This window comes from Telmatherina bonti, assembly GCF_933228915.1.
Source record: "Telmatherina bonti genome assembly, chromosome: 12".
Classification (NCBI taxonomy): domain Eukaryota; kingdom Metazoa; phylum Chordata; class Actinopteri; order Atheriniformes; family Telmatherinidae; genus Telmatherina; species Telmatherina bonti.
Window position 1 is genome coordinate 16,030,324 of NC_136610.1, and position 24,363 is coordinate 16,054,686.

The 24,363-nt window shown below is 38.0% G+C and overlaps 1 protein-coding gene across 1 annotated transcript in view; it reads right to left on the reverse strand.

Annotated features, from left to right (window-relative positions):
• glrbb (glycine receptor, beta b) overlaps positions 1–23,693 on the reverse strand; it is a gene marked incomplete at both ends in the record, with an annotated part of 28,511 nt that extends 4,818 nt beyond the window's left edge. Inside the window, 7 exons of the mRNA XM_079249526.1 lie at positions 2,290–2,442; positions 5,523–5,663; positions 7,161–7,243; positions 8,116–8,342; positions 13,454–13,521; positions 20,248–20,354; positions 23,572–23,693. Coding sequence (XP_079105652.1) covers positions 2,290–2,442; positions 5,523–5,663; positions 7,161–7,243; positions 8,116–8,342; positions 13,454–13,521; positions 20,248–20,354; positions 23,572–23,693 — 901 coding nt within the window. The remainder of the gene's footprint in view (positions 1–2,289; positions 2,443–5,522; positions 5,664–7,160; positions 7,244–8,115; positions 8,343–13,453; positions 13,522–20,247; positions 20,355–23,571) is intronic.
• Positions 23,694–24,363: the final 670 nt, after the last annotated feature.

The following is a 24,363-nucleotide window of genomic DNA, read 5'->3' on the forward strand; positions in this document are numbered from 1 at the left end:
ATCAAATGTTATATAAAATATTCTTTAATATTGCAAACAAATTTTTTCTTTCCCTACATGGAAGAAAAACATATTGTAATTTCATTAAAAAAACAAAAAAACAAAACAAAACACACATTCTCAGTAAACTGAACACATGAATGCAGTCATGTACACTGACACATAGATATGTACACACAGGAATGTTAACACTCTTGCACCTTGGTGATGACTGACCTGGACTGATCTCATTTAGAGAGAAGTCAGAGGAGGCTTCCAGGAGGATTTGGAGTGATGATGGAATGAAAGTGGTGATGAACAAACTGGAGTGAGGATGGAGAAAAAAGAGGAAGTGGATGCCTGAGGTATGGCCACAATGGATTATCTTATCCATGCAGTCCTGCACACACATGCAGCGGTAACAGTGTGGTACTGTATGAGGTTGACACCAATATTTCCCAACCATGTTATATTATGTAGGAGGAGAAAACACTACGTTGAAAGAAAACTGACAATTCATAGCTAGAACTAGATTACAGAGCGGGTGTATATTTTGAAAAAAAAAAAGACAAATCTATGAAATGTAGGCAAATATGAAACAAAATCTTAAAGGAACTCAATCTGACAGTTTTGCACTGTGTACTACAAAAGAAAAACATCACAGAGTATTTACAACTGACAGTATCTTTGCCAGTACTTTTAAGTGTTTTTTATGTCCTGCAGTTCTTTTTTTTTTTTTTTGTTCTGCGGTGCATACATTTATTTAACTTTTGTTTTCTATTTAATCTTAATATGTAATTGAGGCCGCTCCCTGAGCCGTCACCTTATCGTGGTGGAGGGGTTTGTGTGTCCCAAAGATCCTAGCAGCTATGTTGTCCGGGGCTTTATGCCCCTCGTAGGGTCACCCATGGCAAATAGGTGTCTAGTGGAGGGACCAGACCAAGCACGGCTCACAGACCCCTATGATGAACACAAACCCGAGCAGAAATGTTCCCTTGCCCGGACGTGGGTTACCGGGACCCCCTCTGGAGCCAGGCCTGGAGGTGGGGTATGAGAGCGAGCGTCTGGTGGGCCCGGTCAGGCCCAGCCCGAAAGGGTTACATGGGCCCCACCTCCCGTGGGCTCACCATCTGCGGGAGGAGCCGTAGGGGTCGGGTGCAGTGTGAGCTGGGCAGCAGCAAGCAGTTTTGGACAGTGATGACATTAATTTGTGTTTCTTGTACCCTGTGTATAGTGAATGTAAAGGATGGAAGCATCATAATGTGAGGGAAGCACCAAACAGTGAGGCTTTTTCCCAGTTAAACTTTTTTTTTTTATATTAATGCTATTGTAGTAACATAGTTCAGTGGTCTGTCTATAGAGACAATGTTCTCATTTGGAACAGCTGATCAGTAATTGGATTAAAGGGGATCAGGTGGGTCCCGTTGGCCTGCTGACCTCTAAGTTTCATTTGACTACCTGTATCCAAATATTAATAAAATCTTCATGCATTTTTCAGCTTTACAGTTTGAGCAGTTAGTTTGTTGTCTAAGTGAATATTTAAGCTATGATTCAGTAGGTTTTGGCTTTATCTACGTGAAGGTGGTGTAAAAAGCAAACAATGTAAAATACCTTGGGTGAAATATAAAAAAATATATAAAAAATATATAAATCAAGCTTTTCTAAAATGTAGCTGTATTTGAATAATTATCTTATCTATATTGACTTCCAAAGGACACCTAGATTTCTCTTTGGTTATCTTTCAGTGTCTCACACATATAAAAACTCATAAAAGTTTAAATGTAAGAAGCACCAAAAATATATGTGGATCTCCTTACATGTGCTAAAAGCTGTAGGAGAAGCATGTTTAGATCTACAGATACAGCAAGTGCTTCTGGATTCACTACAGTGAGCCTCATTTGTCAATTATGCCTTTGTTCAGACTTATCACATTCACAGAGGAAAAACAAAAAAATCACACTTGACAAATGAAATCATTCACGGTGTCAGAGTGATTAATGAGGTCATGATGGAGATGATTGGAGCTGCGAAGTCAGCGATTCCTTAAAACATCCACATCCTTTTGATGTGTTTCTCTTTTTGCCTCCAGTATTTTACCTGTATTTTCACCTTATGCAGAAACTCTGTAAACAGTTTTTTTTAACATCTAGTTCCCGTAGTAAAAAAGTGCCGACTCAGTCACTGTCCTTTTTAATCTATTTTAGTGTCTGAAGCACTAAGGCTACTTAAAATAACAGCTAAAGCATTTATGGATTATATATACTTGTAAACATCAGTGGGAAATGGAGGAGTTGATTAAATAATCCATACCTAGAGGAACCCTGGCGGCGCTTGCATCAGGGTTGATCCAGAAGGACAGCCAGGAAAGGACTACGATAAGCAGTGTCGGGGCATAAACGCCCATCATGTAGAAGCCAACCTGTCGCCGTAGGGTGAAAATGACCTCCACACAAGTGTAGTAACCTGCATGAGGAAGGATAAAATGCTCAAATATCATGACTTCACCCAAACAATATTCCTTGGATTTTTATTGAAATAGACTGACCCACAAAATCAGCATAAAGAAACTTCTTCATGGGAAGGAAACAAAAAAAAACAAAAAACAGTTATGACAGCTTTTTAGATGAGACGGTTTAGTTTAACAAAGGATGCTTGGGAAAATATAGACACTATAAATCAACATGTTTCTCATATTCTACATATTCATCTATCTCTGAAACTTAAACAGAGTGCGTGGCAAACTGCATATTCTGGTGACTGCCAATTAAACCAACATCACACATTAAAAGGAAGGCAGGCAGGTGATGATTTGTTCTTTTGCATGTGTGCACCATTAGAGATAGAGAAAGCAAAAAAAAAAAGAGAAAAGGAAAAGGTCACTGGATAGAAATAACCGGAAAATCTATCAATGCATTTAGTTGTCCAGTCAATGGGCGACATCAGTGGAAATTAAACTACATTTGCTGATGTTAAGGCCTGTTTGATGACACAAACTGGAATCTTAAAAAAATAGCCCTTCCTTTGCTCTTACTGATAATGTGGCAACTTTTTGGGAAACATTCACAGGTGTCTGTGACCAAACATTAACATGCTATCCAACAGATAGAAAACTCCTCTTTTCTTCCTTGTTTTAGGCTACTTTTCTTAACAGCACAACTTATGAATGAGACAGACATGAACATCTCTTGGTCAGACAGTAGCAGTACTGTGTTCTCTCTTTTCAAGGTAAAATTGTTGGTCCAATGGGATGGACAAGTGTATAGACAAGGTGCAATCCTGCAGGTTGTCCATGCATCCATGCTTCAACACACCTGACTCAAATCAATCAGTAATTGTGCAAAACTCCATTGGCTGTTGGATCCATTTTGTGGAAGCCACGTGTGTTGGAACAGGGATACATCAAAAACCAGCAGGACAGCAGCCCCTTGAGGACTGACTTTGGACACCCTGGTATAGACTGAAGTAATATTTAACCAGCTCTTGGTTTACTTTAGCTTTTAGACAGCCAATAATGACATTCTGTGTCACAAAACAGGCATGAACCAGTCATGCACAGAGGTGATCTTTGTGTCTGCCCTGGTAGTCATGGCAACCAGTTAAAGACCTGACTCATTGCCAGCAGCGAGCCTCCCAAATGTAGGAGCGATGAGGTTGTACTCAGTCCATTTTTCCAGCACATGCTGTTTTGCACTCACATAGGTATGAATATTTATTTTGCCCAACACTAGAATTTATTTTCCTTTTGTAGTTTTATTTATCAAAGGAATAGTCAGTGTTGTTAGCTTTGCCAACATTTAGAACAATGGCAAAGGTGAAAAGCTGAGCATTGACTGTGCTCAGTTTATCTCAGCTACCTAGAGAGGTCCAGCAGACACATAGCGAGACAGATTACAATACAAATGAAATTGTGATGGAAAGTGTTGCGTGCAGGAAGACAACAGACAATTCCCTAAATAGATGGTCCTTGATTTGTTGTGTTGCAGAGAGATGTGCATCCATGAAGGTGAGCAAGCAGCAGCTCTCCAAAACTGTAACTGTTTTTTGCTGAATTAAACTAAAACAGACAGAAGACGAATACAGTACATGGTTTTGAAAATATTAGAGGACAGAAATGAATTTATTACATTTGTTTGACCCCAATGTAAACATAGGGCCTGATAGTCAGTTAAATTAAATGTAAACTTAAAGGTTTTGTTTGTTTTGATCAAAAGTAAATTATTATTCTCAATTTTAACTTCTTCGTAAGGTTTACCAGAAAAACTCATCTTCTGAGGCGTTGGGAATCTTTTCTTTGGAAAGAAAATAAAAATAAAAAGTTGCATTCTGTGTGCAATAAGACCCACAGACACAGGTTGGGAGGAATTGTTACTTTCAACACATTATTGTAAAAAATACAATGTTACTTGACATTATTAGGAATTTAGAGACCCAAGAAAATAATTTAAGTTTTGATCATGAAATCGATGAGTGGTGAGTTGTTGGTCATTCTTGACAACACCAAACAAAATCATATGATTTAGCAACTATAACCAGTAAGCATTTTCCTTTTCCCATTAAATTACAGCTTAATTTGATATAGTCAGTACAGTTACTGTCTTGATACAATAAGCAAGGTATCATGCTGCACATGTGCCTGTGTAAACAGAATGTCTAACTAAAACCATTTCAGCTTTACACTGTTTCCTGTTTTCTTTTTTGTTTCTGTTTGATTTATTTGAATTGCTAAACATTGATTTATGATGTTCTTTCTCCCTTGGTTTTTGGTAAAAGTAACAATGTGAACTAAATGCAGTAAAAATTACAGTACCTGTAAATAATAACAATAGAATTTGTATTGTATACATTTTGATTGACAGCCCTTTAAATGATTGGCTTTTTTTCTTATTTCTTAATTCATGTAAAATGGTTAGTATTTTCTTTGTGTGTGTGTTTTTATTATTGATACATTAAATTTGACTTGGCTCAATAAATATTCATAAAATGAATAACCACTGATATATGAGCAATGTTTTTAGGTACTTTCATAATATGTTGAACTGTTACATATTGAATGAAAAGAAGAATACAGCATAAAGCGTCTGTATTGGGAACTGATTTTCAGTCACTACTGAATGGCTTTGGACAAGCTGTCCTACTGCCAGAAACTCAGGAGTGTTTCTATACCAACCAGTCTAGTCAGCGTGAAAGGCAGAGCAAAAACAAACTACAGATCTTCCTCAGTGCACTAAAACACCAGATACTTTCCCAAAAAAGGAATAAAGTTCTTCTGAAAATAAAGATACCGATAATTCAACTAATTTGATTGAACTTACTTTCTGAAAGTAAAAAAAAAAAAAAATCCAACTACAAGTTAATTTTCAGTAAGACAAATGAAAGATCAAAAGTTATAATATTTATTACTGTTGGAAAATACATCACTCTAAAGTAAATTTAGAAATTTGAATAAAATTCCACCTTTTGGCTACCACCGTTAAGAGGGCTTTAGAGAAATACATTTTCTTTCTGAAAAGATTAGAAAAATAAAAATAACACCAAGACAGTACCTGTTCCCTCATAGTATTTGGTGCAATTTCCATAATCAATATCTTCTTGTCTGATATCAAACTGTGGCAGAGCGATTGCATCCATTTGCACAGGATCTCCTGTTTGCCACATAAACTGCAGGTCGTCTGTGGTGTAGCCAACTGGAAACAGGCGCACAGTAAGCAGGGAAGTCACATATTCAATTTCAAGTTCAACACACATATTTTAAACACACTTGGGATAAACATAAAAAGTTTCTTTTGCCTATTTAAGTCTTTTAAAGTGTATGACTAATTTGATTTTTTATGAGCAAAAATCCTCTATTGCTTTCAAAAACGCATATTTTATCAAAGTCTAATCACAATCACATCCAAATGAAAGCATTCTCATAGCTTAGGATCAGTTTTTTGTAAACACATGGGTGGCAAAGCACCCAACAGAATTCTGCCATGTTGCATCTCCATCTTTGAATAGAATGGCCAAAAATGGCCACCCTATTCAAAGATAGGGTTAGCCTTGTTAGCCTTAGGTCTTTTAGCAGTGAATTCCAGTGTTGTCGAGGGAGGAGGAGAAACAAGCAAAGGCAACTGTGGATTATTCAACTTGCCATTTTCCATTGAAATAGACTCTTTGCCCAGCAAGAGGGAGGAAAATACAGCCAAGAAACAGAGAAAAAGATAAATAACCAGGAGGAAACGGGCGTCTACATCTGTGTCTGTATAGCATTTACCAGATGGAGATGATTCATGAGGGAGAGGGACTTTAAAACTGATGTGGAGGGTGCAGTTTTCTGCTGGACAGGGAAGTCAATTCAATCTGACTGAAGTTTCTTTTGGTGTTAGAAACAGGGCAGATAGTCCAGCAACTACTTTATCCTCCTGTTTGAGTTGGATAAATTTCTGTGACTTGCCATATACAATGGCAGAGATGCTAATTTGTTCTACAGTGGAAAAGTTACATGGCAGCAATTTTTAGTTGTTGCAATGTAAAAAATAAATAAATAAAAAAATAAAATTTCAGTTGCTGTTACTCTTCAGAGAAGTAACAACAGCCGGCCACTGTATTCTTATTTTAAATGTATTTTCTGAGAGTTTTTCCTCTTGTTTCATAATTTATTTCAGCTGACTTGTGAGGGGAGTTTGGGGTTGATGTCCTTCCTCTAGTCACACAGTTTCACATAGTGACATTAGCAATAGCTTGGTACCAAATACAAAAAGGACTTGTAACTTATCAGCATCAATACCGAAACAGAATTATGCATTGTTCTGTACCCCATCACCTGATGGGACACTCCAGTTTGAGCACAATGTTGAAATTTTCACATCTGTGACTCTCCGCAGCTTTGGTGGTGGTAATAACATGCTTAAATGGCGAGGCGCCAGAGAGCACTACTTGGTAGTTTGCATTCAATTAGAAAAACCGCTAGATGGGAGTAATTCTCACACTCTGGGGCTTTAAACAATTTGCAAAAACTGCAGTCTGGCTAAATTAGCTTTGAGACTCACAACACCCTCAAAATGTGACGATATAGTTTCCTGTTTGCAATTAAAACTGACTTTGAAACATAAACAAAAGAAGCTCTTCATCTCCTAAATACCAACAGACAAATAAGAAAAGTGCTGAAATGCTTTAAGGCGGAATATTCCAGGACAACTCACAACTTTCAAGTTGCATTTTACACCTCTGTGTGTCCATCGGAAACAATGTCAAATCCAGTGGACAGGAAAGGGTGATGGACAATCTGAAAAAGGAAAATGACAGTTTTTAAAGCTTTATATTCACCATGTGCTTTAGTTGTCTTCTCTCACTACAACTTTACTGTCAGACAAAAGCTTTGTTTGCATTTCACTGAGCTTTACGTCTCACAGGAATTCAGGAGTTTTTCCTCTTAAACTTGCGGACATATACAACACACAATATAGATCTTCTTATGAGATGTTAAATACGATGATGTACTCTGTAGCCATTGCTCCAACTAGTCCTAGAAAGTATTTGAGAGGAAAGATGTTTTACTAATGCTGTGTATGGCTCAGTCATATCCTTTCAGTGTCCTGCTCAGTTGTTTGATATATGTCATTTCTGTTACCATATGCTTTTAAATGATAGTTGAGGTCACCCTGACTGAGAAAATATCAAATACAAAACCCAAAAAACTAAAATAGTTGTGATAAATAAACATTAGGTAGTATCATTTAATTATGCATGAACTGTTTTTTTTTTTTTTTTTGCTGTTTTTGTTTGTTTGTTTTGGTCTTTTACACAAAATAAAACTAATATTTGGAAAGTATTTTTTTTTTTTTTTTTTTCAAAGATCATTGGCCCTTACAGCCTGTTAGATGCTTTAATCAAAATAACATAGTTTTAGTTGTTGATATTGATGTGTTTACTTCAGATTCTATGATGATTTTTTTTATTAAAAAGGATAATTTGCTTGTAAGGATGTAAACCTACAAAGCCTATAAAGTGTTGCATTGAATTAACTATAAATGATTATATAATTATATAAGTAATAACTAACATATAATATAAATATATAACTAACAATAAATAACTAACTATAAATAAATTGCAACAACAACAACAACAACAAAAACTTTAAAAGTACATCAGTACCTCATACTTATAAGTACATCTCCATTACGGAAGATGAAGAGGAGTATGTTCTCCTGGGTAACGTCGTGAAAGTTAGCACTCTTCTCATTAGCAAAGAACAGGTCAGGTTTCCAGAGACATTTGAACATCTTGGGATCAACTGTGAGCGAATCTGACTTGAAGTCATCTGGCAGTTTCAGCCTGGGGTCGTTCCAGCGCTGCCGCAGGAAGATGTTGACTCTGTAATCCTGTCAGGTTCAAAAGCACACAGAAAAAAATATGTCAATATTTCCGGACACATGTTGGTTCATTTCAAAGGGGGTGATGGCCGAAAGGCAAAATTACTGAGTGGAAAAAAAAAAAAAAAGAAAGAATTTGGTGATTTTCTGCAGGCTAGAAATTAGTATTTGCTTGAAACTTTGAAACTAAGAAAGGTGTATTAAAACAGTAGGAACCACTCATGGGCATCCCCAAAAGACCACAGGGGGTCCTTAATGCTTTTAATGCTTAGGACCATGGTGATTAATGTCCACAAACTGTTCCTATTTGAAGAAACAAAAGTGAGGTTTTATGTTGTTAATTTAACTTTGGCTTTATCAAAGGACAGGGCTCAGTTAGAATACATTATTAATGGTGAGAATCTCACTTTTAAAAACATTAAACCAAGCATGGTTTTAGAAATGGGGGTGTGGCAGGGGGGTCCATGGTTTTTTAGTAAGTGCACAAGAAGGGGTCCTCAGAGAAAACAAGTTGGGAAGCCATGTATTAAAAAAAACCATCAATGCATCAAGTGACTAAACGGCAACACAATTATTTAAAGTCACAGGTTTTGTATTTCTAACACTATAATGCAGCACACAAGTTACATTTTCAGTATAAATAGATTTAATGGAAATGGTAAGAGATATTTTTTTCTCATAATAAACTTGTAAACTAACACAACTGCAGAGTGATATTTTACAACTGCTGCTCTAACATGTAGAGAACTGCACAGTCCAAGGGTCAAATGTTATCAACACAGTGACAGCGCATACCCCATTAGTGGGCTTATTAGTGAAATGTCCACATTCTTGCCGGTGGGAAAGTATCACTTAGCTGTTCTCTGACCAGGTGGACAATTCATTTTGAGAGTGAAGATGGATAACATGTCAAATATGACATAAAGCTGCCAAAATACCAGTTTCATGTGTGGACATGCATTTTTTTTCTTGGGTTAAAAATAAATTTCCACTATAATCCCTTTAATTCTCCTGACTTCTACAATTAATTCATGTAGTTAGTTTTAGACAGTGACACTGGCTTGTAAGGCACTTTTGCATAATGGCTTTTGAAGAGACACTGATGGACAGGATTATGTTAACATTCAAGTGTGACTACTTAAGATCTGCCTGGTATCTGCTGTGAAAAGGGCTTTTAGCACTTGTGGTAAGAAAATCCACCCACAGCTGTTAGTGCATTTTTGACACATGGAATTAAAATATCATGCAACAACAAAGCCACAAAGCCAGAAGGACACATTTCATGCTAAAGGTTTCCCTCTTGAGAAAAGCTATATAAATACTGTTAAGCCTAATGGCAATCTAATTGCACGAGTATTGAGTTTATGCTGTAACTGTGTGCCGCACCATGGAAAAGTCTTAAATGAGTTCCCACTTGGTGATTTCTAACAAAGAAAAGAAGAAATTGTTTCTGGGATTTATTAAAACATGCAATCACAAATAGAACTACAAAAAACTTAAAAGTTCATACTTAATGTAACCATATTTATGGTAATTTTGTTGTCTTCAGGAATAGTTTTCCTGCCATGTTAAAGGATTTTCCAGAGCTCCTCTTTAGATGCTGGCTGTCTGATGTTCTGCTCTCAAGATGGTTACTGCTTCAGTAATGTTGAGGGAAGGATTCATGACTTCATAAGAACTGCTGTTGCTGATTTTCAGTTCAGTTTCTCTGTGATTTGGCCCACCTCAGGCTTTTCTCCATGTTCTTTTTTCTTAAAGATGGCTTCTTGACAGCCTACTTTCCATGGGGGCCCCTCTCTCATTAGATATTGGCTAACAGCTATTGAATCAAGTGGAGGTCCAGCTGAATCTCTCAAGTCTTGCGTCAGGTCTTGACTGAATATTTTTCCTATTTCTTAAGGGCATGTCTTTCAGATATCAGAAGTTATTTTTTCAGACCTTCCGATTCTTCTTTTTTCTTCTGCTTTTCATGTTTTCCCTCAAAACTGTAACGTTTTTGTGGCTTTGTACTTATTTAAAAGTACACATACACCATTTATTTTAAGTCTGTAAGTTGTAGATGCAATACTGATTTAAAATGTAAAGCCTGGAAAATCATTGATCAATACCATGTTTGAAGATATCAAGTGTGTCAGCTTCTTAAGCACAAAATAGGGATATTAGAGGCACTGCACTGTAAATCTACACAATAAACAGCACACACACTGCAGATGCTGGTAGATCCAAAGTGCACATTGACTGAGGTAAAGTGATGTATTATTAATTACAGACAAAATCAAAACATTGTTAACTTCTTTTATGCATCATCAACTATAGAAAGCAACATTTTTAGAAATCTCAGCTTACTTCATGTAATGCAAAGATGTCACATGGTGGTAGATGATTTAAGCTGTAATCATAGCTACACATTGATTTGCTTCTTGAAAACATTTTGAGTTATAGAAACCTGTGGTCTAATAGTTGATGTCTAATTCTGGAAAGCAAGCTGTCATTTGTAGCCAGCCTAATTTTAGACTGCAGTGTCTATCTAGTCCCCGAGCGACAGCGAGAACAGCCTCTTCTGGCTCTCCTCTGTCTGACTGAGACGCAAGCCAATTCCCACACCTTTACTTCTTTGAAAATCAGACAAGGAAATAAATCTTCCCTCTGGCTAACTACCAAGCTGCCAGTGCAACATTCGATTCCAGAGAGATTTAGCACCACTAGGTGTTGTAATCATCGAGAAAAACTCAAGATAAGAACCAGTAAAAAAAAAAAACAAAGCTGCCATTCATTCCAAATCAGTAATTCTCTTCTGAGGTCGACAATTATAAAGTGAAAATACATTTGTTAAAAACTGTGAATGTGTGATGGTTGGGATGAGGAAGTGAAAATGATGGGAAGAGGTTTTAATGACACAGACACCCACAGAGTGATAAATTAATAGGGAGCGGTAACCAGCTGCTGTTTCTTTCTTCCTCTTCTTTTATTATTTCCAACCTTCTTCTTTCCTTTCAGAGTGTTTGGAAGATTAAAGGTCAGAGGTCAGCTGGAGTTTTGTGGAAGAGAAAGATTTTTCTTGGATTCTTTTCCCTTTATGGTAATCTTTTCATCTTTGTCCTCTCTTTTCCAGCATGGTGCCTCCCTTAATTTTCCTTTCTTTCAGTCTTATTCTCACTGACTACTCACTCAAGTTTCTACTTTCCACCTGATTGTGTCTTTCTCCATTTCACCTTACATAGTCTTCCTTTTTACCTTTGCTTTTTTCCCCTTTTTCCTTTTTGTATTTTTCCCATAACTCAGCATTTCAATTTATTCAGAGTTTCACATGCCAGGATGCACAGTGGCGTAGTGGTTAGCACTGTGGCCTCACAGCAAGAAGGTCACTGGTTTGAACCTCAACAAGGTAAAGTTTTAACAGTGGCCTTTCTGTGTGGAGTTTGCATGTTCTTCCCATGTATGCGTGGGTTCTGTCCCATGTATGCGTGGGTTCTGTTTGACTTCTTCCCACAAGAACTGCATATAGGTTAAGTGGCTACTCTAAATTGTCATTAAGAGACAATGTGTGTGAATGGTTGCTTGTCTCTCTGTATTGGCCCTGTGATGGAGTGTATGATTGCTGTGATAGGCTCCATGTGACCCTCAATTGGACAAAGGGGTTAAGAAAATGGATGCACGTTTTACATGACAGCTACTGGATATCAACACAAGTCATGGCTGATTAATCAAAACAACACAAGGGGACATTATTGAAGGAAGGTGATGAAACAAAAGTGAATATCATTCAGAGAAGACAGGAAGCGGAATTAGCCCAGTATCTTACGCTGCACTGAGCAGTTCTCTTTAGTTTTCAACTATGTTTTTTTTTTCTCCTTTCTCCTATAGTCTATATTTATACACATTATAATTTGATTTAAGTTGTGCTCTTTTTTCTTTCTTCACAGCTATCCTTGAGTTATAGTGCTTGTTGACCATTCTGTTGTCTCCTTTCCAACTCGACCTGTTAGAAAGTGAGGGTTTTTTTCCCCTCTCCCTTGTCACCTGCCACCACATGCAAGATCAGGATGAATGATTGAATCAAATGAAGATTGGTTTTCTTAGATAGGACCATTACCTTTTATGAAGTGGCTTAAATGAACAGTTATTATGAAGTGGAGAAATGTGGATCATGTCAATGCTTTGATTGTATGTAGAAATACAAATGAAGTGAAACTGAATTAAAACCATGATTATATTTGTGTGTGAAAATATAAGTCCTGTCAAACGTCTTAAGCACTGAAGTTGTATAATTTTCTTTTTAGCAGCACCTCCAGATACAGATGAAAGGACCACGCTGATATCAAATATAGTAATTTCTCATGCAATGACCATGCTTGTAGCATAAACATAAATAACTTAGCATAATGAAAAGCTTCCTATACAGTACCAGTACCAGTACAGACAAAATGTTCCATTGACTCTAATAAGAAAGTGTTTCAAAACTTCTGGCTGGTAGTGTAGGTCAGCAAGACACCTGGGATTTGTAGGAGACAATATGAAGTCTTGTTTTATTACTGTGCTTTCAGATATTCTATGAGGATACGCATATTCTTTTTCAGTAAAGCTCGGTAGTTTACAACCTGTCATATGCTGCATAAGATTCAAGACAGAGAACTGAATCAAACTGTGTACACTGGCAGTCGACACTGTCATTTATTATGGGACTTTGTGCTGCTTGGTTGAATTTATCGGTTCATGTTCTGTCGGCTTCCTTCCAGCACCCTTAAATTAAAAGCAAACACTGGTAAACACTTCTTACAATAAACAAAGCTCAATTTATTGTTTCCAAAATGATCAAGAGTCAACACTTCAATGTCCTTGAGTTTAATCGTATTATTAGCATCCAAATTGCATGTCTTGATCAGCAATTGAGTCATCAGATTAATGAGGCATGAAAACTGCAGGCTTCATCATGATACACAGCTAAATGTTCTCATGCCCTCTAAAAAAAACATTCTCATTCAATCCTTCTGAAACTTGCAAGTGAGAGCAGGTTTCAGCCTGTATTTGCAACTTGTGACTGGCAGAAGGGTTGGTTACCAGTACAGTTGCAGTGGTAACCAATGCAGTGGGACTGGAGGTGAAAATCTGTGAAATCTCACCATGGTCGTTTCTTGGATCGAGCCAAAGCTGTTGATGAAAATATTAACTCTATCCTCCACAGGAATTCCTGGAAAGAGAAAAAAAATGCAAGATGAATCATTTATTATTCACTGTGTCTCTTTTTCAGAGACTGAAAGAACTGCTTTACAGTAAGTTACAATTAACTCCAAAAAAAAAGTGTCCATCTTTGTTTTTTTCATCCGTACCCAATGAATGCTCTCAACACTTGAAGGAAATAAAAACCCCTTCTCATTAGCATTGCATCTCTTTGCAGCATGAATACTGTAAACATTTATGCTGGCCTTTCTCTCCACTTTTGCATAAACTAATAAAATCCTTTATGAATGCAGAGTCCTCACCCTGCTCTGCACAGAGTATTTCATGTGAGGTTTCCATGGAATATTCCAGTGTTTCTAGATAAAGTCTAGTCTTATGCAATTCCTGAAGGTAATGCACAATATTAATATGAAGGTGGCGTTGAGCCCAAATCTTCTGTCCATTAATGCAACCAAATAAATAATTAATATTCAAAAAAGGATTTGGTATTGCCTTGAAATTGTCTGCAGAGGCTATAAAAGCAGCTCACTATTTTATAAGTCTTGGCAAAGCAATGCACAAGACACAGTTTAGATGTTGATTTGGGAGATTATGACATGGATGTTAATGGACTGGGAGATTTCAGCCCACCCTGAAATCAAGAACAGATGTTTGGCTGCTGGACCAGTTACAGGCGGTCAGGGAGAGATGGGGTCTGCTCGCTGCACATCAAACAGAGATCCAGCTCTGACTGCCAAGTGCCCAGGGATGGAAACGATCTGCGGATCTACCTGAAGACTGGTAAAATCATCAGTCAGACAAAGTGGCCACCAGTCATCTCTTTGTTATTTTCCTGCTGTAGCTGTGTCGGCAAGACTGGAGCAAGTTATTCCTTTATATGATATGTGTAAAACACAATAAACACTTGGGATGGCTTCTTCACGCATGGTGAAGAATGAATCAAAGACTGACAGGTTTTGAGATAAAGGGCATCATTTCCCAGTTCCCACAGTGAGGAGTTTGTTTTTTGTTGTTGTTGTTGTTCTCGTTGTGACGCTTTTTGTCTTTCCTTATGAGACTTATCAGCAGGGTTAAGGTTAATAACATCCAAGTAAAGTTTGCAAGATTGTTTTAATAGCTATGTTAAATGTGCACAAACACTTGACAACAGTTCAAGCCAATGAGATAAATCTAAATATTGGCTGCGAGAAAAAGCAGCTACAGCTTACTTAGTGCCTGCTCATTGCACCTCTGGCAACATTGATAGCACCTGGGATTTTGGGAATAGTCTGGCATTTCTAGGTTTAACTTTACAGCTCTTTGTCAGCACTGGAGGAATGTCAGGCCACGCCGTTTCAACATAACAGGGCTGGTGAGAAAAAGTGCTCTGATGTGTTTGTGTCTCTTTGAAGCAATCAGTCACAATAATCTCAGGCAGCACCAATCTCAGGGTGCAGTGCTACTCTTAAACAGTGTAGAGGGAATTTGTTTTTCTGGTACCTCAAGTAAAGAAGTCTGTGTCTTTCCTGATTATGTTCTCTGAATTCTCCAAAACAAGGTGTTCACTAGATGCTGCACAAATAAATCAGTGACACAAGGAAAATGCCTGCACCAGGGCTCAAATAGTAGTTAGAAAACTGATGAGTTAGTCAATAGATTAGTGGGAGAAAAGTAACTGGACACCTGGTTTCGGTCTGTTTTAGAGAAATACTAGTATGTCTGCATTAAACAAGAAAATCAAAATACACTTTGGTTGAGACTGAAAGTAAACTCCAGCATATTTAAAAAGGTAGTGCTCCAATATGCTTTCCTATTTTAAATAAATAGTTGTGGGGTTTTTTTGTTTTGTTTTGTTTTTTAATTTTTTTTTTTTTTTTTATCTATTATTAAATCATTTGTGAAATAATGAAAGTCAAAGCCATGTATTAAAGAGACATAGATTGCCTGATTATTATTGATTTCCCTGGCATATCAATCAGCCTCATCTGATTAGAAATCCAAACTTAATCCTTGGCCCGGTGTTACAGCTCCCGGCTGCGCAGTTCCCGCGTAGCCGGGAGCCGAGGCGGGCTGGACGACGGTCAGGCAGAAGCGTAGCCCCAAACCAAAACCCACTGGCCACCACCGACCTGTTCACGTTTCTAACAGATTTTCCCCGCTTGGCGACACACCCGGCAGAAACCCTGATTATAGGTAGTTCCATAGAAACGTGGCTCTAGAGACACCGGGGACCATAGTCAAATGCATTCCTGGGGCCAGAGCGGGCGACGTCGAATCGTATTTGAAACTGCTGGCTAAGGCTAAACGTAAATACCGTAAGGTTGTAATTCACGTCGGCGGTAACGACACCCGGTTACGCCAATCGGAGGTCACTAAAATTAATGTTGCTTCGGTGTGTAACTTTGCCAAGAGCATGTCGGACTCCGTAGTTTTCTCTGGTCCCTTGCCAAATTTAATCAGCGATGACATGTTTAGCCACATGTCATCCTTCAACCGCTGGTTGTCTAGGTGGTGTCCCGATAACAACGTGGGTTTTATAGATAATTGGAGCGCTTTTTGGGGAAAGCCTGGTCTTATTAGGAGAGTTGGCATCTATCCCACGTTGGATGGAGCCGCTCTCTTATCTAGCAATATGGACTCTTTTATTAGTCAGCTAAATTGACAACTCAGGGTTGGGACCAGGAGGCAGAATTGTAGTCCTACACACTTTTCTGCAGCTTCCCACCTGCCGCCGCCCACCCAAAACCCCATTCCGACCTTATACAACTCCCCAGCAGTAAGAATTAAACAACACAAAAACACTCCTCGAGTTAATCGTGAAAACCTCATAAAAATAAAAACAATGGATCTAATAAAATCTGAAAATAAGACAATAAAGTGTGGCCTACTGAATATTAGATCCCTCCCAAATAAGTCTTTATTAGTCAATGACTTGATAGGTGATCACCACATTGATTTATTCTGTCTTACGGAAACCTGGTTACAGCAAGAGGATTATGTTAGTATTAATGAAGCTACGCCAGCTAACTATTTAAACTTTCACATTCCTAGAACTACAGGCAGAGGAGGAGGTGTTGCAGCTATTTTTAAGTCAGAATTTTTAATTAATCCTAAGCACAAAACTAACTATAAATCCTTTGAATTCCTGACATTAAATTTATCTCATCCAAAATGGAATTCAGAGAAACCACTCCTTTTAGCATTAGTGTTTCGCCCACCTGGACCTTACTCCGAGTTTCTGACCGAATTCTCTGATCTCTTGTCTGAGTTAGTGCTGACTACTGATAAGGTCATTGTACTAGGTGATTTTAATATTCATGTTGACGATGAAAATGATAGTTTAAACATTTCCTTTAGCTCTATTCTAAACTCACAAAATGTCAATGGTGCCACTCACTCTCATGGTCATACTCTTGATCTTGTTCTAACATATGGTATTGAGACTGATAAGCTCAAAGTATTTCCTCAAAACCCTGTCTTGTCCGATCACTTCTTATTAACCTTTGAATTCACTTTATTTGATTACTCACTGACCAAAAATAAATTCTACTATAGTAGATGTTTATCAGACAATAATATTACGAAATTTAAACAATCAATTGAATCAATTTTTTCACATCTACCATGTGTTAGCATGACTGAGAGTCCCCCTTTAAGCCTTACTCCTGCTCAGATTGATCAACATGCTGATACTATAACAGCTTCAATGCGTACAACCTTGGATAATGTTGCCCCCATAAAGAAGAAGAAATTAGGTAAGATTATGAAGGCTCCCTGGTTTAATTCCCAGCTTCGAGCTCTAAAACAGGCGTCAAGGCGTTTGGAAAACAGATGGCGTTCATCAGGATTAGAGGAGTCTCACTTAACCTGGAAAGAAAGTTTAATCGTATACAAAAAAGCCTTACGTACGGCAAGAACAGCTTATTATTCATCATTGATAGAGGAAATCAAAAACAACCCTCGGTTTCTTTTCAGCACTGTAGCTAGGCTTACTAGGAGCCGGAGCGCTGTGGAGCCATGTATTCCTTTCTCACTTAGCTGTGATGATTTCATGTATTTTTTCAGGAATAAAATTGACACTATTAGAGATCAAATTCACAATACTCTTCCTTCTACCTATAATGTTGAGCCTGTTGTGGTCTCCGAAGCATCCTTAGAACCAGAATCTGACTTGTGTCTTAATAGTTTCTGTCCTATCCAACCCTCTGAATTAACTAAAATAATAGCTTCATCTAAACCATCCACCTGTATCTTAGACCCTCTCCCAACGAGCCTCTTTAAGGACATTTTCCCTTTAATTAATACATCACTACTAAATCTTATCAATATGTCTTTAGTGACAGGATATGTACCACAATCATTTAAAACTGCTGTAATCAAGCCTTTACTTAAAAAGCAATCTCTGGATCCAGAAGTGATAGCAAATTATAGACCTATATCTAACCTCCCGTTTATGTCCAAAATTCTGGAGAAAATAGTTTCAGCTCAGCTACATGCCCACCTGAGCAGAAATAATTTATGCGAGGAGTTTCAGTCAGGATTTAGAGCTCATCATAGTACTGAGACAGCATTGGTGAAAGTTACTAATGACCTTCTTATGGCCTCAGACAAAGGACTTGTGTCCGTACTTATCTTGCTTGATCTTAGTGCTGCATTTGATACAGTCGATCATAACATTCTGTTACAAAGACTAGAACAGGTGATTGGAATTACAGGTACAGCGTTAAGCTGGTTTAAATCATATTTATCTGATAGACTTCAGTTCGTTCATGTAAATGACAAGTCCTCCTCCCAAACTACAGTAAGTCATGGAGTTCCTCAAGGTTCTGTACTTGGACCAATACTCTTCACGCTATATATGCTCCCTTTAGGCAAAATTATTAGACAGCATGGAATAAACTTTCATTGTTATGCAGATGATACTCAACTATACTTATCCTTTAAACCAGATGAAACAAATCAGCCCAATAGGCTACAAAATTGTCTCATAGACATAAAGACTTGGATGTCTAGAAATTTTCTCCTCTTAAACTCAGATAAGACTGAAGTAATTCTCGTTGGATCTGAAAAACTCAGAGCTAAATTTTCCGGTTTTGTAATGAACCTGGATGGCATTACTTTAGCTTCCAGTGCTACAGTGAGAAACCTTGGAGTAATATTTGACCCTGACCTGTCCTTTGGCCCACATATTAAGCAGGTTACTAAAACAGCCGTCTTTCATTTACGTAATATAGCCAAAATTAGGGACATTCTGTCTCAGAGTGATGCAGAAAAACTGGTTCACGCTTTTGTTACTTCGAGACTAGATTACTGTAACTCTATTACTGGGCTGTCCTAAATATGCCCTGAAAAGCCTTCAGCTGATCCAGAATTCTGCAGCCAGAGTCCTGACCAGAACCAGCATGAGAGATCATATTTCTCCAGTTTTAGCCTCTCTTCATTGGCTGCCTGTTGAATCTAGAATAGAATTTAAAATCCTTCTCCTTACATATAAAGCCCTCCACAACCAGGCACCACTATATATCAAAGACCTCATTGTTCCTTATATACCAAGCAGAGTACTTCGTTCGCAGACTGCAGGCTTACTTGTGGTTCCTAGAGTCTCAAAGAGCCGAGCAGGAGGCAGAGCCTTTGGTTATCAGGCCCCTCTCTTATGGAATAAACTCCCAGTTAGTGTTAGGGAAGCAGACATCCTCCCCGCCTTTAAGACTAGGCTGAAGACTTATCTTTTTGATAAGTTTTATAGCTAGGGATGGTTAGCATCCCTTAGTTATGCTGCTATAGGTTTAGACTGCTGAGGGACATTTCCTGATACACTGAGCTTCTTTCTTTTTCTCTTTATCTCTCTCTTTTATCCCCCCCCCATAACAGTGTTGCATCATTAACATGTATGTCTCCTGTCTCAGCAGGTCTCCCTGGCCGGGAGTAGCAGTTCCTGTTGTCTGTTGTCTTTCTGTCCTCTTCCCCCCCACACAGCAGAGGCAGATGGCTGCCTGTCCTGAGCCGGGTTCTGCCGGAGGTTTCCTTCCTGTTAAAAGGGAGTTTTTTCCTTCCCACTGTTGCCAGTGTGCTTGCTCAGGATGGGAGATTGAGTTTGACTCAACTCAATCTGTTGGTTTCCTTATATAGGCTATTATGAATGGCCTTCATTATGTTTTCCCCTCTGTCTGTAAAGCGTCTTGAGATGGCATTGCTGTGATTTGACGCTATATAAATAAAGTTGAATTGAATTGAGTTGAACATGAAATTAAGGAAACTCGGCTAAATCTAATTAAATAAGAGACTGAACAAGATTTGAATGAAATGAATAACTTTAATTTCTAAATCAGACTTGACTTAAAACTAATGAGTGTCAGCCTAAGACCCCATGTAGAGGCTGAGATCTGCTTTATAGTAGAACTGACACTATGCCTGTTATATTCTGACCACACTGATGTTTCTTTAAGAAGTAAACTCAAGAAAATCACTTATATTTACATATATATATATATATATACATACATATATATATATATATTCATACATACATATATATATATATATTTATATATATATATATATATATATATATATATATATATCAGAATACATTTTCAGTATTCCAGTGTCTCCACATGTGCAGCATGCAAACTTTTTTCCCAGCACCATATCCTGAGAAATAATCTAGAGGTACATACTTTTAATTAGCATGACAGTGGTTCAGCTGAAATGTAGATTAAACCGAAACAGAGGCAGATAAACGGGGCAAGAGACTTGCCTTTGAAGTTGGGCCTTATTCTTGGATCATAGCTGATCAGTAACCTGTTCAAGATGTTACTGGTTGAATTTGCAGGGACTCGAGCCAGATCCTCGGATGACAGCTGTCTGCAAACAAAAAAGACAGAGAGGGAACTTTAGCAGGTCAAATTCCAGGCAGATGAACAACACGGATGCGCAGTGCGCCTACTTATAGCTGCTTTGTGTACTCTTTGATTAAACTATAAGCTGTAAGAGTAACCACTGTGGGATTAAATTTGCTTTTAAGACTTGGACCACCCAGCAAATGTTAGAGTAAGATGATGTTTGGAAAGAAGATGTTTTGTTATTCTCAGATGTGTCTAGACCATGACCAGAAAAGATTACATAGTCTGAGATCGATGGGGCTTTTTTGGGATCAACTTCTAATAATTAGTTCATATGAAAGCGTTTCTAAAGCCTTGCTAGCATGTATGTAGTGTTGATAATGAAAGGTTTATTAAATGCATGTTTGTTTCCGTGAGCTGCCAGAAGCTTTCATCTTATTGATGAAAAAACTAATTTAAAAAAATAAAACTTTCATGCAGTGATCCACACCATTATATAGCACCCTTTTACATCGTCTGTGATTTAAAAAGTGTTTTTCAATCCATTTCTCATCCATTCTTTGGAAGAAACTGTTTCTATTGGAATCATTTGAACAACAATGAACAAAAAGGGGTGCTGTGAGGGTTCAGAGACTTCACCAACAAGATTATACTGCATGGAAGGACTGGGGACCAAACCATCAGTCTTCCAATTGGATTACTTCAATTATTCCTCATTAACTTGCTCGGGTTTACAGGAAAATTAAATCTTTTCTCAGCTAACAGTGAGTGACAGGCATGTTACATCATTAATGGGTTATCAGTCCAATCACAGGGCAACAACAGGGAGAGACAGTCATGCATTCTCATGTTTATACTTTTAGTCAATTTAAAATGACCAGATGCCTTTTGGATGTCAGTGGACGGTGGGAGGACACTGGAGCATCTTGGAGAAAACCTGTCTTGCCTCAGATAAAACACACACACACACACACACCATACCTGAAAAATATGAAAGCACTAAAGAAAACCTAAAAAGAAAACTGAGGAAAAAAAAATTAAAACTGATTTTACTCCGAAGCAATTCAATGTACCATCTGGGTTTCATAACATGAAAAGTTGAATAATTTTGTAACATATTTTTAGCTATTTAACTAAACAAAAAAGTCAGTTTTCCTTTTGAGTCATAAGACAAAAAGGGCAGTAAGCATCAAAAACAAAGTGATGGCTTTCACAGACATTCAGCCAAACATCATCTATTTTCTGAGCTTGACTAATGACAAAACAATGAGATAGAGACAGAGGAAGGGGAGCAGAAAGACGGGAGAAGCAAAAAGTCTCCTCATGGGTGGCAATGAAGTCTCCTGCCAAAGAATTTCCCCTTCTCAAAGCACTTTACATATCATTATGTAAACCTTATCATGCACTGGGGATGATTTGAAGTGCTCCACAAGGAATGCTGTGCAGTGTGTATACATCCTGTGGTTCCCTGATCAAAGTGAAACACACAATTCCCACCCACAAAACCTCTTTTTTCTTCCCTCTATTTTAACCGACCTTTCTGTCAACCTCGAGCACAAGAGCTTAACTGGAACCAAGTGGTTTCCTTGATCCAAAAAGGCATCTACAGCATTAAACATGAAATATGTCACGCAGCTTGCACTTGCCAATACAGACACCACATCAAACAGTTCATTGCTCATTTCAAGAAGTTTCATTGTGGAGCCCCCCCTGTAACCATTTAAGGACATTAAGGATGTCCCTCTTCAAAAAATAGAGATAACAGGCCATCCGAAGGCATCCCTCAACATATTTTATCCGGTTTTTGCCCCATTTTCAACTTTGATTTAACCATGAACTGATAATATAACCTTTATTGTAGGCTTGATACATTACAAGTAGTCTGATAATAAAAACACTTTCAGTCTGTTTCTGAAAATCTCATTGATCCCAATGGAATGTCCTAAAGACACTATCAGAAACCGAGATCTGCTCAGTGGTGAATAAAGCCTTGAGACTAAAACAACTAAGTCGTGCTTTAAGCGAATGCTCAGCAGCCAAAAATTAAGACGCCTCCAAAGAATTCAAGCAGTTTTACACATACAAGTCACAAGGTTAAACAGTCATTTCAGCTCATTCAACAAAATCAATTGTATGCCATCTTTAGTGGCTCCACAGAAGCTTTGTGAAGCCTGTAAAAACAACCCTGATGATGTCATCATGGTTATCTCGGCTTTAGCTTAACATTTACACTTTAAAACAGGTATTGTGTATGGCTAGTGTTTGGAATTCGGGGTCATGCAGCTTGATGGAAGCATTCTTGTTGCAACCTTGCATTTAAAAAGAAAATGCTGGATTTTTTTTTAACTAGTATATGTTTATATTTACTGTTTTTCAGATAAATTAGCTGTTAGATTTAGTATTTGTAGCAAATATGAAATTAAAGGGGTGCTATTATGGTATTTTAAGTTCTCTGAGCTTTCTACAGTGTTACAATGTTGAATCCTCATCAGACATGTGAACGGCACCGTTTTTTTTATCACCTAAATGCATGTTTGAGTTTGAGGTTGAGTTCCAGGACTCTCTCCATTCGGTTTCCATGGCGACAAAAACCACGTCGTTTTAGAGAGTTTTTTCTACTTGGAAATCCTTGTGACGTCCCGGGAGATAAGGTTCGGTGATTGGTTACCTTCTACTGGTTAACAAGGGCATGTACAAATACATCAGGTGGGTGGAAAAAGTCGGATAAAATTATTTCCAACGATGGCTGGTGAGTTTACCAAAGAGAGACATCCTGCTGCATTCGTTGCTGTGGGTTGCTGTTTTCCACTTCGTTTTCAGGGTCTGATTCAGGTTCCAACATGTAGGGCTGTATGCTATGTGTTGACATTGTATTTTGTTTTTTTTATTGAGTTCATATTAGCCTAATCCTTCTGTTTATGAGATGTTACAATGACGGCGAAAGCAGTTGCGGTGCGCGCTCCCGATGTAGTGCAGTGGCGGGAGGCGGGGCTTAATGCGGTAGAGTCTCAATCCACTTGTTTTGCCCACAGGCTGATCTGACAGCCTACGGAGAGGGTCGGTCTGAAGTAAATAAAGCGATTTGTGACAATAACTTGATCAATCCCAGCCCTTCTGGGCTCAGAAATAAAAATAAATTAGTCTGAAATGCACATAATAGTTCCACTTTAAGTAAATATGCTACCTGTTCTAAACAGCATTACACAAGTTTTTGTTTGATTGCTTTTTTTGGTACTTACGATGGACAGTAAACCTGCTTCCCTTTCTTCTTCCCCTTCTTTGTTCCCTTTTCTTTGGCAGATCCTGCCTCTACACAAAGAGAGAGGACCAGGAGAAATATGGTGACCTTCATCACACCCATTCTGATGTGATTTGGTCCTGTGGAGAGAAAAAGAAATCCTTTTAAATACAGTGAAGAAGGGACAGAATTTAAATCACACAAATTAAAGATGAGCAATTATATACCCAGCTTGTTTTCCTTTCACATTCAACTAATGTCAGCTTTCATTTGCAGGTTGACTTTAGCTCTGCCCTTGGAGAGAGCGCACATCACCTGTCTCCTGAACACAACAGCATCATTTTACTGTCTTGACAGATGCATAACTCTTTGCTCTTTATGCATGTCACATACAAGTAATGGAAACATTTAACTATATTTTGTGACCAAGTTTAATAAAGCAAAGCCAGTTTAAGCCTATTGTCAATCATTGCAGCAATGCACCTGAATGATAGCAGTCATAAGGACTTATCAGCTGAATTTGACCTTTAGGAGGCTGAGAAAAATGTTGCCAGAAATACTCTAATCTGCAGTCCAGAACTTGCACACAAAAAGGCTTAATATGCCCGTTTTATGCATATCTTAGTAAATTTACTCCCCTGTGTTTACATTTGGTTTGATTTATGATTGCTGCATAATTTTCAAAGCTCCCTCCTTTACATCCTCACGTACATCTGGGAAGAGAGGGGATAACATGGTCTTGTGCAGTGACAAGAAGTGGAATGCTGAATACATAAATGCACACTTATAGGCC